The 16,251-nt window shown below is 34.7% G+C and overlaps 2 protein-coding genes across 2 annotated transcripts in view; both read right to left on the reverse strand.

Moving 5' to 3' along the window:
* Positions 1 to 16,251, reverse strand: part of LOC109540519 (hemicentin-2) — a 55,282-nt gene that overhangs the window by 37,232 nt on the left and 1,799 nt on the right. The window contains exon 2 of the mRNA XM_019908944.2: positions 442 to 574. Within this exon, the coding sequence (XP_019764503.2) occupies positions 442 to 574 (133 nt within the window). The remainder of the gene's footprint in view (positions 1 to 441; positions 575 to 16,251) is intronic.
* On the reverse strand, positions 11,959 to 12,911 carry LOC109540520. The gene is made up of 2 exons (XM_019908946.2): positions 12,718 to 12,911; positions 11,959 to 12,604 (listed from the first exon to the last, which is right to left on the reverse strand). The coding sequence occupies exons 1-2, from the start codon at positions 12,797 to 12,799 to the stop codon at positions 12,345 to 12,347; spliced, it is 342 nt and encodes a 113-aa protein (XP_019764505.2). The 5' UTR covers positions 12,800 to 12,911; the 3' UTR covers positions 11,959 to 12,344.

Below are 16,251 nucleotides of genomic sequence, written 5' to 3' on the forward strand. Positions count from 1 at the left end.
CGTGCGAGGTGTTTTAAGAACGACAGCTGCCAATTGTAATTGCTGAAAATTTAATCGATTTATGAGAGCCATTTCGCGCAGTATGCAGCCGGTGCAGTAAAAGTGCACTCAATAATGGCCCCTTATGGCGTATTGTTTAAATATTTGTAGGTCCAGCGTTTTCAGTGCTTGCAACTGCTCTTCGAGGCATGAATTGTGCTCGTAAAAGCATTTTACGCACCACATTATAGGCGAATAAACTTACGGGAAAAGATGGAATATTAATCAACCTTATGGGGCGAAATTGATAGCGGTTTTATGCCTGATTGTTCCAATGTTTTTTTGATACCTAGACATTTTTTGCAGTGGTTTGAGGTTCAAATAAAACGTTTAAATTAAACGATAACGTAAATTGACAATTTTATTTGGTTTTCCACTGAAACTGTATTTTAATAAGTTCACCTGTACAGAGGCATTCCAATGGTATCTTTGAACCAAAATATCATGGTGACATTGTCTCCTGGTAGGGCGGGTGTAACATCACAAGGCAATAATGCATCCAGTCCTGCAACTCCCCAAACTACCTTTGCTGGCACTAAAAATAAATTAAAAAAACGTTAGCCAATTGGCAAAAAAGTTCCAGAGCCTAATTTGGCCTCACTGTTCTTATTCTCATTGATTGCATTTAGATTGTATATGTCAAATTCATTATTTGCTTATTTAATTGCACTGATTCGTCATTTCAAAAGCGTCAGCAATATCCGTTAACTCGTACGTTAGAAACAAATATGCAAGAGCTAAAATTTGGGAGAAACCCAGATATGTTTGCTGAAAAGCTTAAAAAATAAACGTTCTCAAGGTGTTTTTCGGCTACTAGGATTAACAATTTGACAAAACTATTTACATTAAAATTGCGTAAGTGCGAAAAGACAAAAACTTCTTTTACAGAACCAGAACTGTTCACACTAACGAAGTTTTAATAATATTGTATAGTTTTCTTTTATACACGAAGTACGAAAAAAAAATTGTATGCCTCACGGGACGCTCGACAGAAGTGATAACTTCATAAATTAATAGAAACCATAAAATATTGAACTTGTTTAACGCATGATGGCAATAATAATTTCATTTTATAATTTTAATATTTTTGTTAGTTTAATAATTTATAATTGGATCAGGAATAGGCAAAACTTAATTTAATTTCCTTTTGAATGTAAAATATCTTTTTTATTTGCAACATTTAACATTCTTTAACGAGATGTACATATTGCTCTTCTTGGGTTTGTGTAAACTCTTCTTCTTGAGTTTCTGTATTTTTTTAGAATAATTTCTTATTTGCTTTGTATAATCTTTTACGTTCAGCACTAGTTCGTGGTTGATAAAAGCGACTTTGAGTCGAAAAAAAAATTCTAACTGAACTAATCCAAGGCTAAAAAAATTAAACTAAATTGAGAAGAATTAATCATGAAGGAATCAAAGGGTATATGAAGGAAAAACATCCATTTTGATGCGTGGTAAACAAAATTAATCATAGAAATAATATAGAGAATTGAAAATAAGCCCTAATAAATTCGTTTTACATATTTCGCAACTATAAGCTGATGGGAGATTCGTATCGTCTTAACATCAAGGATGTGTTGCAGGATAGAAAATAAGAAGACGGAACACATGTTTTCTGAAATAATCGAGGTAAACTCAAATATTTTTTTAATTAAATTCAAAACATATTTATTATATACTATTATAAACAGTAATGATGTTGATCATTTTATGTTAAATACGAAAGATTACAAAATAGATATCTCAATATTAATAATTTGTTGTTACAAAATAAAATAACAAATAGACCATATTATTGCATTAAAAGTTATTAATAATAGTTGTGACACTTTATTTGCACTTAATCTTGAGCCTTTCTCATAAATTGACCTGACAAAACCCTACCTTCTTTAGAAAATATCCGCTCAACATCTGGTTTAACAATTGTGTCCAATGAAAATCACGAAACAAGTAGGTAGAAATATTTTACCAGTTCGGAACTTTTAATCGTGCAATACAATGCAAATGGACATCATCTGTGGAGCATCTGGACTACAGACGGAGAGTAAGACATAGGGAATTGGTACCGGGATTGTATCGATACGATTTAATTTAATTTAATCTTTTCTTGGTACGAATTTGCGTCCCTAATCAATCAGGCGATTTAAAATAGGTCCAACAGTTTTTCAAAAACCTTATTGGAGCGGATCTTAGGCACAATTTTGTTGCACAACATCGATTAAATGTTGTTCTTAAAACAATATTTAACAGTGCACGGCAATGTTCAATCTCATTTGCAATGATAAATACCCGGTCGTTTGAAGATTTTGAAAAGTTTGTAATACATTTCTCTGCAAATTGATGGACGATCCGCATGGTTTTGCATTTAAACTGCTTTAGTGTGTATAATTGTGTGTGTGCTTTAATTGGAAATTTAAAATAAGGCGAAACTCGAACAGGCATTTAGTACATGGGCACCCTTTATCTAGTATTTGCAGTATCTGCAGCTTCTCCCTTGATAATTTGTTGATTCATTGTTATCAGCGTTATAAAATAAACTGCACAGAACACAATAATATCACACTTAATAATTGAGAAATCAAAATCACTGTCAGTTTAATAACGCAATGTGTATTYGAAAAGTTTACCAGATCTACAGATGAACCCGCACTAAAAGAAAAATATCGAATTCAAAGTGCATTTGTGCGTCCCAAGCCTCAGGCGCGAAGAGGSCGGAGTGGGAGCCGCCGTTACGGCTCTCCGTGACCGAAAAAAATCTGTTCACCCTCCCATAAAAAGTTATCACTTCAAAAAATRCACAACTTCTTTACTTTTTTTCTTGTCTTAATTAATCTTTTTAAATCTTTATTTGCACAAATATCCGCGGCAATTAAGCAGCTTTCGCGTTGGCMTAAATTTTCCAATCCATCAATCCAATCCAACAATCTGAATATCTGAMAGAATAATCCACTGAACTYCTTRGAAAACAGCTTTCAATGCTRCTAGAACATTTGGAAAAGAAACATTTCAACGTCAGAAACACTTCTTGCATCACCAATTTTAATGCATGTTCCGTTGATATTTTTTCTAATTCAAGCAACTAAACCATCGAGTGTTTGCACTTCTGGACATGCAAAATCCATTTGTTAATGTGAGCACTAACGAGTACTTGACACTATCTCCATTCTATAGCATAAAATATATAAAAATTCCATCCAAATAAGAAAAGTAGTTTAACGAAAGCGTATACATTCACCATGTGTAAAATGCCGATCCATAAGCTGCCAACTTCGACCTGAAACCGCATAATAATTTTTGAAATGCTCCAAACCGACGCAGCTATTTGAGATTAACTATTGGAATGTTGAACTCAAAAATATTAAAGCGGTGACTCAGTCACGTTCCGTTCCAAAACAATTTATTTCCGCCGTATCGTCCAATGAAAAGTAAAAGGAGGAAACTTGACTAGAAGTTGGCAGCCATTCTAGTTTACACAATCCTGCCATAGAATAATGTAACAAAGCGATTTATTCCGAAGGACATTCCCGGAGAGCGTACGTGGTGGCATTTCTCAAGCCAAATTAGTTTCAGCCCGATAACAATGTGTTTGTGTTTGATTAATTCGGGTTAGGATTCGAATACCAACAATCTTCGAGCATCTTATCTTGCGAGTAAACTTGACCCGAGCCCCGGATCGCTGAGGAGGGCCCCCATTTAATTACGAAACTTTGCAGAACCGGGACTTTTTATCCGCATTAACTATGAAGCCGCCAGCAAATTGATACAAATTTTCCTGTTGTTTCAGGACGTTTCGTACATTAATCATGTTGAATAATAGGCCTCAGCTTCGACTGACCACCGTCTAGGGTGTTTTTCATATTCTGCGTCTATTTATGAACTTTCCCTAGTTTCAGTTTTTTTCAAGACTATTTCCAGCTTCCCATTCAACGCGTCGCAGTCGGCAAAATTTATGATTTTAGTCAAATTAGAGGCAAACGCGAGCGGCAAGCTAATACGCTCCCTCTGGCTCTGTTTATTTAATTAAATGTTGCAAGTTGCCCGTGCAAACACAAATTTGATGCATACATGGGCAAAAATTAATTGAAATATTAAATTGAGTAAAAACGACGTCTGAAATGCACCTTAACCGTCCAGGCTGTAAAAATATTCACAGTGAGCTTAGTGTTTTCCTTTCTAAGTATTGAACATACTTGATCCGTGCCGCTTTGTACTTGAAAGGTAGATCAAAACAATTTACTGATGTTCCCTTTTCCGGGAATTTGACTGCGAATAGTTCTTGATTGCTTTGCTAGAGCCACCAATAAGACAGCGCAAATATATCAGAATCACAACTCCAAAACAGCTGTTATGCAAATATTCCCATCAGGATCTCTCTATATCTCGAAATTTCAGCATTGTTGTGCCACACTAGTATAATTACTGAAAGCTCATAAAACCAACATGCAATATGTATTAATATTATAAAGCGGAATTTAGCTGAATGGCGGTTCGTTCAATTTAACTTGAAGGAAATTAGCTTTTGCAAAAGGCACCGAAATCAGTGGAAAGTTAGGGTCAAAGTTTCTCAAATCGGGCAAACATATCACGACGTATCAATGCAAGAATCCATTGGAATCCCTATAAAAGTGCCCCTTGAAGGAGCTGATTAGGTTGGTCGAAAGTAGCACCTTATGAGCATTTTTGCCAATAAAGGTCAAAATTCTACTGTTTTCGACCAAAGGCGATTATCACACGAATATCGGCCGGTTTGCTTAAAAAATGGCATCAGTTGTGGTAAATATTTTAGCCGGCACCATTCTATGATCTGAATCAATCGATTTTTATTACCCGGTTTAGATTTAAAATTTATTTCTTCTGGCAGTGAGGGACCAAAAATTGTTGGTTAAAAATGAAACCTTCTCTCATTTTCGTTTCTGCTTCTGAAACTAGCCCAATATTCAATGAGCAAAGAGTCCTTTACTTTGTTAAACTGTCCAATATGAGGTTTGTTTTACATTTTAATTTACCTTGTTTTCAAGCGAAGGATCTCATCATCCCTGAAAATTTGTTCGCATGTCTTTTTCATATTTCTGTACAGTTGCTTCTTAGACTGTCGGTTATTTTATAAAATTAATTCAGGTCTTTTTTTGCTTTTTTTTTCATATTGTTATCGGTCCACTACACCATCAGATTGGCTTAACAATGTCTCTATCTAATTCATTGTTAGAAATATCGTATTTTTATAAATAAGATCCAAATTAACATCTTTAATAAAAGGACAAAGGGTGTTAAAAATTATTCTTGACTAGCAGTTGACTGTGGCGAATCGTCTAGATACTATTGATAAAACTTGATAATTTTATAAGATAATAATAACAAAAAGTAGAATTTTCATATCAAAATAACCAAAAAACGTCAAATTTTTTTCCGAGTGTTTTACCTCAAGATGTTTGTGATTCATCTTCTATTAGAGATTGATAAAGGGTGCTTTCATTTCAAAAGAAAAAAACGAACGAATTCTGTATCCAAAGGCTATTCAAGAGCTTTAACCTAAAGGGTTTCCTACGAATTACTTAGGCTCAAGCTGTAAGACAAAAATTTCAATAAATTAATTTAGGAAAACTGCCTTGACGTTTCAATAGCAAATCTGCTATCGTACTCAAAAGCTACCTAAAAAGACTAGATTTATACATTTTTTAACAAAATCGCAAAAAAGTTTCGTTTTTTTACAAATTGTCAATTATTTTAATTTTGACTCAAATCTCATTGTTTGAAAAAAGTTAACCAAAATTGATTACGATTTTTTGCGGAATTTAATTTAGGGGTATGTTTCTTTTCTAGTTCAGCATTTAGCTAAAATTAAATGAACATAAGGCAACACAGGAGGTTTGTTTAATGATGCTTTCTTTGCTAAATATGGCAATTATTTAATGCACGTTGATAAATATGTGGTGTAATAAATTATTTAAATTTTTATTGTACGATTGGTGTTATTTAGTTGTTTTATCGTTCCTAAGTAAGAGCATTATTTATCAATATTCACTAGAAGACATGAGCATCTGTCTTTTTAAGAGACAAATTTTTTGAGGCGAAATTCCCAAATTGTTTTGGAAACATTAATTGGCCTCAACCATAAAGAAGTTATCTTAACGTGGAAGTTATGCGAATATATGAGAATATCCTCAATATAATTAAAACTTGAGTTGTTTCGTACTTTCGATTGGATTTGGAGAAAAATGTTCACTTTCATTAGTTTAGACCAGCAATTAGATATTTACTTGTGTGGCTTAATTTCGAAATTGAATTAATTTGACGACTGAATGCAAAGTTAAAAGGATGAAAACTTTATTTTTTGAATATTCCGATATTTACATTACATGCTTGCTCATTAAGCTGATACCCAACGAAATATTCAAAGTAATCGAAAAAGGGTGTTTATGTTCAAACCATTAGCGACATCAGTATGATTTTTCAACTCCTTCTAACCCCCTAGTCTTCGTCTAATTTGCTAAGGGCTTGTTAAGTTCTTACAAGGGGGAAATTCCGTATCAATTTCCGAACTCTCAGCAGTTAATAACAAATAGGACAAATTTGTAATCTTTGTAACGCTGCTTTGAAATGCCTGAAGTCGCCCACGCAGAAATTTTTGTCATTTCGGTGGAAGTCCTCGAAATTGGCACGATGCCCATATGGCACACGACACTGATGTCATATGCCGGTGTTGTTATGTGGAATTGCAGGGGTCCCGTGTTGTTTTATCCAGGAGTGACGATCCAGGCTAAATATATTGTCCTGTTATCTAAATTTGACCACGGGTATAAATTGCCAAATCGTAGAAAAATTGCATGCTTTTCCCTAAGTTTTTGCACACTGACAAAAACCACAATATGCAAAACAGTTTTAAGCAATAGTTCAATCCCCAGGTGAAAATGTGTGCACTTCACCAAAAGCCCATACAGTAAACTTCTGCCACAGAAGCCCAATAGCCTAAAAATAATGCCAAAACAATTTCCCCCTTTTTTTGAGGAGAATGCGGCTGACAAAAACTTTTAATATGATTAAAAGCTCTTGTCTGCGTTTAGCTGGAGCGTTTGCTTTGTGTGAGAACCAAACAAAAAAGCTGTTCTGCACTCAAACTAATTATTTTTAAATTGTCCGGCTAGTGCCTTCTGCCACGTTGGCAATTTATTTTAATTCTTGTTTTCTTCAAAAATAATGGTGCAAAAACGCTTTCGTTGCGCTGGAAAGTGTCGGCTAAAAGCTTCGAGTGTGTCTTTATATTAATAGCGTTTTAACTCCACTATTATTCTCCTTTATTGCATATAAGTTGACGGCCATCAACCGAAATGGAATTAGTATGGACAGCCACCTGCTTTATCCGCATAATAAGGGTGGACGGTTGCATTTACTCACAATCAACACGATGTTTAAAAATAGCCAACCCCACTAGTCATATTTTTAGCACGAAAAAATACAGATGCTTTATTGATTTTCGTATGTGAGCAGCTTTGAAAAGGAAATCCGGAAGGAAAAAATATCGTTCATTTAATCAATTTCATTTGCTAACTCCGATCGGAGCCCTTTGGGTCTCTTTAATAAATTATATTGCTTTTTTCTTAGATCTGAAAATCGCTATAGAGAAAATCGGTTAAAAATAAGCGGCCTTAAATCATGTGATTTTATAAAATGTGCCCGTTAAAATCCTTGCTTATTTATTATAAATTTCAACCAGCGACATTGAAAGTTAACTTCAGCAAAGTCCAAGAAGCTTTACGAAGTTCAACGACTGCTGTGACAGAGAAAAGCAGATCACTTTGCCTCATAAAATCCCAAGTTTCTCTAGCTTTTAATAAATACACTAATAGATAGATATATGAATAATTAGAAATCTTCAACAAACGGAGATGTAATCGACAAGAAAACGCAAGAAGCGCGAATATAATTAAACATTGATAAACTGTAACACATATTTCAGCTTACCAATCAAATACGAATTAGCCAGCTAGATGAAAATAGTCATTCATAAGTTATAAACGGGTTTTGTTATGAATTAACCAAAAGCAAACATTTATATCGCAATCCGTTCGTTCAGTATTCATTGGTATTTTCCCAGGCACTGATTTAATTATGTAGGATTTCAATAAAACTAATATTGGAAGAGCAACCAATATCATGTGTGTTTGCTGCTGTTGTGGGTAAAATGCGCCGAAATATAGGGTGTTAATGTAAACATGTTATAAAATTTGAAAAAATACTTTTCCGAATTAATGATGGAAGAATTCTAAATAACAGAATTCCCACAACCGTATCGTTTCCATAATACGCGGGTTAAAGTTTTCTTAAATTCCTCTTTAGTTACGTACATCCTGTATAAAGACAATATTTACCGCTCCTCATCAGGAGAATGAGTAGGGGAAAACGAAGTTTGTGCACATTCATTAAAGAATCAGCTTGAACTTCAGACACATAATTAACAAACAGTGAATATAAATGATCTTTTGCAAGTCCAATCAGTGAATTTCATCAAGAGTGTTTTTATTGGCGTCCAACGCAATTTTCCGGATCAGTTAACGCGAGATAATAAAATCGTTTTAATCTAATGAGGCAAATTTTTCTCGACAAACGAGACGGTGGAATTCAAATTCAAACGGCATCACTAAATGGCTATACCATTATCCCCAAATATCATTAATAAGCGATCCCCGGAGTCACCGGTGCCCGGAAAATGCAAATTAAATAATTCCCTTCAAGTCAGGACCCCCGGAACAAATGTATGTCAAGCGGAAACTCTCCGAGGAGCAAGACGCCCGTTCAGGATTATCAGGACGCTAATTCTGCTTACCTTATATTGTACTGTTAAGCGCCGCGACGCCTTAAAACTTACATGATCACATTTGTGTTTAGCTTGTAGGTGTTTGTGGCCCCAAAATTGCTTCTAGCAATTATCAGTTTATTAGATATAAAAACCTCATTTTCTTAACATGACAATACCAGAAAGTTCTGATTGCTGCATTCGAATTTATCTCAGTTCAAAGATCGTGCAAATGGGCTCAATTGGGAACCTTATTACATTATCTCCAGCCCAGTTAATTAAACATCTTAAGTCAGCCCCTTTGCCGGGATAATTTAAATTAATTAATGCGTTTTAAGGTACTGCCCTACGGTATCCCAACTGCCTAGCTAGACGTTATGAGGCTTATGGTGAAGTTAAGCGCATTAAGTTATGGATGTTTCATTTATAAGCCTTTGATTCATTGCAGTGGTCAAAACTTGCAAAATAACAATAATAAGCCAACTTTGAAGCCTAGCTTAAAATAAGCATAGAGGAGCTTCAGGTTTCCGCAGTTTGTTCAATTTTCTGTTTTTATTAAATTAAATAAATTAGTGGTTTTTAAAACACGTTTTTATTGAATTGCTAAGTGCACTTTGCTAGCGAAATGCCAGAAAGCTAATTAGTGAAGGTTTGCCTGGACAAAGTCTACCCAAACTTTCCTCATTTTATAGATGTGTGTAAATATTTTGTTTCAGCATGTGTAGCTTTTTCGAGGCATTTGAAAATGCTCCAGCTTTTTCCAGAGGATTCGATAACTAAAAAATAAATAACTTTTCGATATTTTCAATTACCAACTTTTGCCGAACTACAAGCAGAATGATGAGTCCTTTGTTAAGTTAAACCATTTTTTAGTTGTTTTAACTACAAAGCCGTTCTTGAAACATTATAATCAATAACAGACATCTGATCCGCATTATGACAACGCCGTCTTCGCTTTTAGCTTTGTGGTCCCACAAAAAGCAGTCACTCACTTTTCTTTTCCCCCTTTCTAAATGCGGTTCACAAGAACCGTCAAATGCCATTTCCTACGATAATTCATATTAGGCGACACATGTGGGACTTCCCAAAATAATCGTCGATTTAATTATTAAAAGTAACTGAGCATCATGTGAGTGTTGCCTCAATAGCAACAGACCCAGATTTGATAGATGAGCGAGGTGTTTAGCGAGGCGAATTTGCCAGAATGTTATTCAATTATCCAAGTATTTTGAGGTAGTTGGCTGGCGACAGCATTACTGGCAATTTTCATCATAATATGAAATTTTAAAAAGTCTCATCAGGTCAACAGCTGCAATTTCCGCGGCGCCAAGTCTTTAGTGAATTTAGTCATTCCGTTTGCATGCAAAATATGTTTAAGGTGAACACAAGTTTTTGGGGCTTTTGTTGCTACTGTCTGGCTAATTGTTGTCTGCATAAATAGCTTTATTTGGTTCAATTGATGTCGGACTTTTATTTTTCAGTTGCACTTGTTTGAGGTCTCAATCTTTCCAAAATTTTTAACATGCGGTGTTAAGCTTGTGTTCCATTTAGCGCCTTATCCAGTGGCTTAAAAGTGAGTGCCCTAAATTAATCTATTATTGGGAAATTATGAAAATATGGCAAAACGCATGTCATTTTTTGCATTATTTGGCACCTAAATTCAGTTGTGCTAAAACTGCCACTTTTTCATTATCTACGCGCAATTAATAAATCGGACTTCCAGTTCGCCGTTAAAAGGTACGAAAACGGGCTTTGTAGTTCGAACGATCTTGAGATACGCTCAAAAAGAGAAATCAGTTTGACTTAGAGTTTCCTTGAAGTTTTCGCATTCTGTGTGAAAATTTTTACACGGGGTCTCAATCTGCTCCTTAGAAATGAGCAAAAACGTATCGCAAAACATGAAATTTGTGTGCTACTCAAATTCTGCCACTTTATTGCCTTCTTCCTCAATCGGGTTAAAATATCGGTTTTAATAAGAAAATGGGCCCTGTAGCTCAAACGGTTGTGGAAATACACTCGAAACAGAGTTTTTCGATTTCGCTATTCAAAGACAACCGCAAAAACTAAAATTTTCTCTAAGTTTGCCTTTTGCTGGAAAACCTGCCCAGCTTTTTCGGGCAAAGCTTCACTTCATAAATGTCCCGTTCAATCACTGCTCTGGCTTAATCTGTTCCCGAAGAATTAGCAAAAAAGTGACAGAAAACATAATATTTCAGCCTTACCTTGTACCTAAATGTGTGATTTTAAATTTTTTCTTTTTGGGAGAAACCTGCCAGTTTCTGGTCATTAACATTTCTCTTGTTATGGGTTTCAAATTATCTCTCTAATGATAAGAAACGGACTCAGAAGCTCAAATAGTTTCCCAAATTATTGTTAGTTTTTGAGATTAAGGTTTCTGTGAAAGCTAGCAAAATTTTTACAGCAGCGTTTTTCTTCGATCCAGAGAAAAGAAGAAAAATGAAATTCGATGAAATCATAGCATCTGCTGATTTGTTTATGTTTCGTGTAAAAACTGCCACTTTTTCTTAAATCAAGTCCCGCTTAATTCTCCATCTAGTGGTAGGAAAGCAAGTTTATTTAAATAATTACACGAATTCCCACCGCCAGTTCAAAGTAAAGAAAAATTCCTTCTGTCCTATATCTGAAAAGAAATTGTTCTCACTTTAACGGATGTTGACTTCAAAGCTGCGCTTTAAATAGAAGACATTGGCATGTTTAAAATACTTTACGAACTGGCTAAATAAAACGTTGCTCTTGATAATTCGAGAGCGTCCGATCAAATTTTTCTTTAAACAAAGTTTTAATTATACGTTGCGGCAAAAATTCAGTTTGATTATGAAAAATTGTTTAAAGGAAAATGGGAGAAAGGGGTTTTCAGCTGAGTTGCCGCCTGCAGGCAATTTTCATTCAATTTAAAAATCTTTGCGTGGGACTACTTAAGCCTTCGAATTAACAGGGTTAGAAGATTGCATTATCGCTTTTGATGCCGCTTATTACTTGAATCGAAATTTTATAATTTCCTGGTTATCAGATTTTTGAACTACATTTTCCTGCTTCGTCATAGATAAATTAAGATAATAAAATGAGTTTCGAAGAGTTTCACGAAATAAATGAAAACAAAAGCAAAATCTGCAGCCAGCCAATATTTAACTGAACAGCTGCGAAAGCTAATTAATTCACATACAATTTAAACTGATCTCGAAATAGATTTTACATATTTCAGAGACATCCAATAAAGATTTATCAAAATTATCAATTAAATCTACCTTTAGTTATGTTCACATTAATAATCGTTTGTCCTAATTATCTTCAGTAAATTAACTTGGCAAGTTTCAACCAGACTGTTTGTCGGACTTTTCTGTTGCAGGTGAAGGCTCCTGGCCCCTATCAAACTCCACTGTTCTTAGTGATTTTAAATAACTAACTAAATAATTGGATTTAACTGCTGCAGCTGAGCATAGAGTTGCTTGTTAAATCCGCAGTTCAAATAATAATACTTGGTTAAAAGTTACAGCTAAATGAGTAAATCGATTTCTTGGGGCTCCAGCTCCATTATCTCATTCCCTTCCCAATGTCCAGGAACTTCAGGTGGTTCTTCTTCGATTTCTGGGGGCGGTTCGAACCAGTCCCAATAATCTAGCTCAGGTTCTGGAATTTCCCATAAAATTCCATAAATCGGTGCTGCGTGTGTAGATGTCAAAGGTTTTTCAGTGGGAAGAGACGATTGATTCAACTCCGGATTTAGGACATCGGTATTATTATTTAGAGAGTTATCTGGAAATTGCAGTTGAAAGAAAATTTACACAAAAATAGCTACAACTTTGTTTGCGTTGTTTGTACTGTAACCGAAATTACCAATTATGAATTATTCAGGGAACAGATCTTACCTGATATGTTTGCGCTTAGACCTCTGCGATTTAAAAAGCAAATTACCACTAAAATTAGCAACAATTCCACTGGTATACCCATGTTAATCGTCCTCTAGGAGTACTTGAACGCAAATAGTTTCAACCGATAAATACAGACCTTGCCAATATTTTCCTACTATGAAATTAGCAAACTTTTAGCAATTTATCAACAACAACTTGACGGGTGATAAGCAAGAGTTGTATTATCCATATTTTTACATAATAATTAATGACTTCCACCTAACAAACCGTGTTTTATAATGAATTATTAAAGGCAGGATTAGGGTCGCTGACAAAAACTGTCCTGAATTTAACCGGGTAATTAGAATAGGGATTTAAGGCGAATATATTGGGTGTATAAGATTAATTTATTTATTAATCGTGGGTGTTTAACTTAATGCTGTTTCTTAACAAGTGCAATATCTAGACAACCAAGATGTCGCTTCCATGAAAATAAGTGTCCTTAATACAGCTAATAAGGAAAATATCAAATGCAACGTATTCCATTGCATGACGGGCTGGAATTGTGAATTTAATGATTTGTTAACTGCTAACTCTATTTTACGGTAATGTTAAGCTATTCTTAAGCGCGTCCATTACGACTAGCAACAATTCTGGTATGTGGTTCAATTTTAGAATGCGAATGGCAATGGACAATTTTAATTTATTTATAGGTTGGAACAATATGTGGGTAATGAAAACCGTTTGCCGGTGATGGTCTTGAACCATTTGAAATGCGCTTACTGATTTTCTAGCTAGATTAATAAAGACATTATTGCCGACTGTTTTAGTAAGTTAGTTAATTGTCTGCGATTTACTGTATTGTTTTGTTAAAATAAACTTGAAACTCGAATAAATTTAATCCAACTTAATTTTCAACAATTCATCGTTAGCCAGTCTAAGGTTTTTTCCTATGGTAGATTTTCCGGAGAATAATTGAGCTTTCTTAGCCACTGGACGTTTCATCGTGAGAAATCTTGGGCGCTTTTGTTCGCATTCGCAAGGAATTCACGTCCCCAAAGTCCTTTTTCGATTGCGGTTTCCATAAAATGATGTTTTTCGATAAAGAGCGCAAATCTATTTATAGGAAATTTCTGGAAAATCTCGCTTAATCATAATTTACGGGAAAAGACGCACATCCGTTTTGCAGTTGGCGAGACGACTTCACAATACGGTTCGAAACGGGAAAACAAGAAAAGAAAGAACGGAGAGGAAAACGTCAGTTATCGGGGCTCTAAATTCATTTAGAGCGGAAAACGGAAGGGGGTTTTTAAAAATAATGATGCGAAAGTCATACGAAAGCGGGCGTTTCTTTGGGCTGCGGGAAATTTCATTTTTGCGTTGATAATCCCATTCCCATCAACCTTCAATCGATTTATTCCAAGAGGAAATTGTTTTTGGTCTATTCAGTTGCCAAATTTTCAGTTTAAAACTGATTCAATTGAACTAAATGAAAATGATTAATTGATTATTAAAAAGCACTAATTGAGATCTTATCTTGGTGCCACTGGATAATCTTTTTTCTGGGCTTCAAGTGGTTCTTGACGCCAGACGGACTGCGACATACAGTAAACATCCTTAGAAGGTAATTATGGTATATGTCAAAACACTAGAAAAAAACCGAATGAAGCAATTGTTGTCGTTAATCGTTGACGAATCGCAGCAGTAAATTTATAAACAAGCCATTTAAAAATATCCAGTTAGTTATTTTGCAGTCGGATAATCCCGGAATTGTGTGCAGATCCGTTCGTAGCCTAGTTAAATTGATTTTGTTTCGATATAAATGTTTATTCGCATTTGCGTTTTATGGCAAAGGGGCGCATATTCGTTTTAAAGCGACAGTAACAAATATGTAATTTCTTGGCTCACAAATCAAAGCCAAATTGGCTAACGCTTTTAGTTCGAAGCGCAATTGTGTGTTTATTTGTGTGTTTAAATTAAATACCAAATAATTTACACTTTGGGGATACTGTAATGAGTAGTCCCTTCACAGTGGTGTTGGATTTAGACCAAGATCTACTTAATTCTGTCTTCATTGTCGGTCAGCGTTTTACCGTCTTACATTGTGATTTAAAATTAAACGAATATTTCCTTAATCTTCTTGCTTAATCGATCCAACTTCCTACTGTTTACACAGCTCTAATGAAAAAAACTGACTGTAAACCTTGCAGATCCATCACTCCTGATCGAATCATTGCCCTATTTACATGTTTGATAAAAGAAAAACTTAAAAGAACTCGATTTATTGGGATGTCGAATCTTGAATGAGACCACTGACATTCAGTTGTAAATATTGAATCGCTTTTGTAGCACTGCGAAATGTATACAGACTTTGATCTTGGTTGCGGCAAATTGAATTTAATGTATTGTTAATTGTTTGGCGAATGTATTTATCCTCTGAAATAATAAACCATTTAGCGCAAACCAACTTTCCTGTTAATAATGTTGATGAATGCACCGTTTCGACTCATGCGAATGGCTTCTACGGCTTGCTAATTGGATTTTGAAACGGATTAATTGGCTTTTTGGGGTGGATAGGTATTAATAATGTGGTCAGATCACTGAAACAACCACAAATTGGGAAAATTATAAAAAATATGGATTTTATCGATATAAACGATATATTGAATTTTTGACTCCCAGTTTTCACCTGAAGTATTGTTGGTTGGGAAAAATCAACAGTTTGTTCACTTGTCAGGATTTCACACTGATAGTAACTACTGTTGTGGATTCTAAGAGAGGTTATTAACTCCCCAGATAAATTTAAAAATACTTATCTCTAAATTTTATCACGCGTTGTAATAAGATCGGAATTTCACGTCGATTGTAAATATTGTTGTGGATTTGAACAGATACTTTCAATTATTTTTTATTTTTTATTATTTTATTATTTTTATCATTTTCATTTTAATCAAATCCCTTAAAATTAACAAGGATTTACAGTTGTTGTATATTTTGCAAATTTAATTGTTCGTTATCGTAAAATCCAGATCATTTTATACCCAACAGTGACAATTTTCCAGTTTTAAAAACCGGGCTGAATGTTTAATAAAATACTTCCAGTTAGCGAAGTTTCAACAGGAAACAGTTACTTTCCATTCTATTGATAATAAAATCATCTCACTCAACATTTGATACCAATCGAGCTTTATTTATTGATTCCGGAGGTGCTAAAGTGATCTCAAACAAATAGTTGTAAACTTTACGACCCAAAACACACGCCTCTAAGCTCAGCTGGGCAATAAATCAATTATTTGCGCGCAATGTTTAATTTTCCACTGTAATCGAGCAAAGGATTCGAAACAATAAACTCTCCCGTTTTAGCGTTGTAGTGTTGCTTATTGATTTTGCCCAACAATCAATTGGATTTTCCGTAATTTTCTGTAATTTTTCCGTATCCGTTTAGTATTCCGAACGGAGGGCTTCGGCTCGAATTTTACAGTTAATAATAGGATCGACGTGCAAAAGAGGCAATATTTATGCCTGCTGTAATTCCTGTGTTTAATAATCAGG

Source organism: Dendroctonus ponderosae, unplaced genomic scaffold, assembly GCF_020466585.1.
Source record: "Dendroctonus ponderosae isolate FM_Combo_2020 unplaced genomic scaffold, Dpon_F_20191213v2 Dpon_F_20191213_6, whole genome shotgun sequence".
Taxonomy (NCBI): Eukaryota; Metazoa; Arthropoda; class Insecta; order Coleoptera; family Curculionidae; genus Dendroctonus; species Dendroctonus ponderosae.

Excerpts from the sequence above, each read along its gene's own strand:
- LOC109540520 (XM_019908946.2), bottom strand. The coding sequence starts at position 12,799 with ATGGGTATACCAGTGGAATTGTTGCTAATTTTAGTGGTAATTTGCTTT. Across the intron at positions 12,605-12,717 it reads TCTAAGCGCAAACATATCAG|ATAACTCTCTAAATAATAAT; the intron begins GTAAGATCTGTT and ends TGCAATTTCCAG.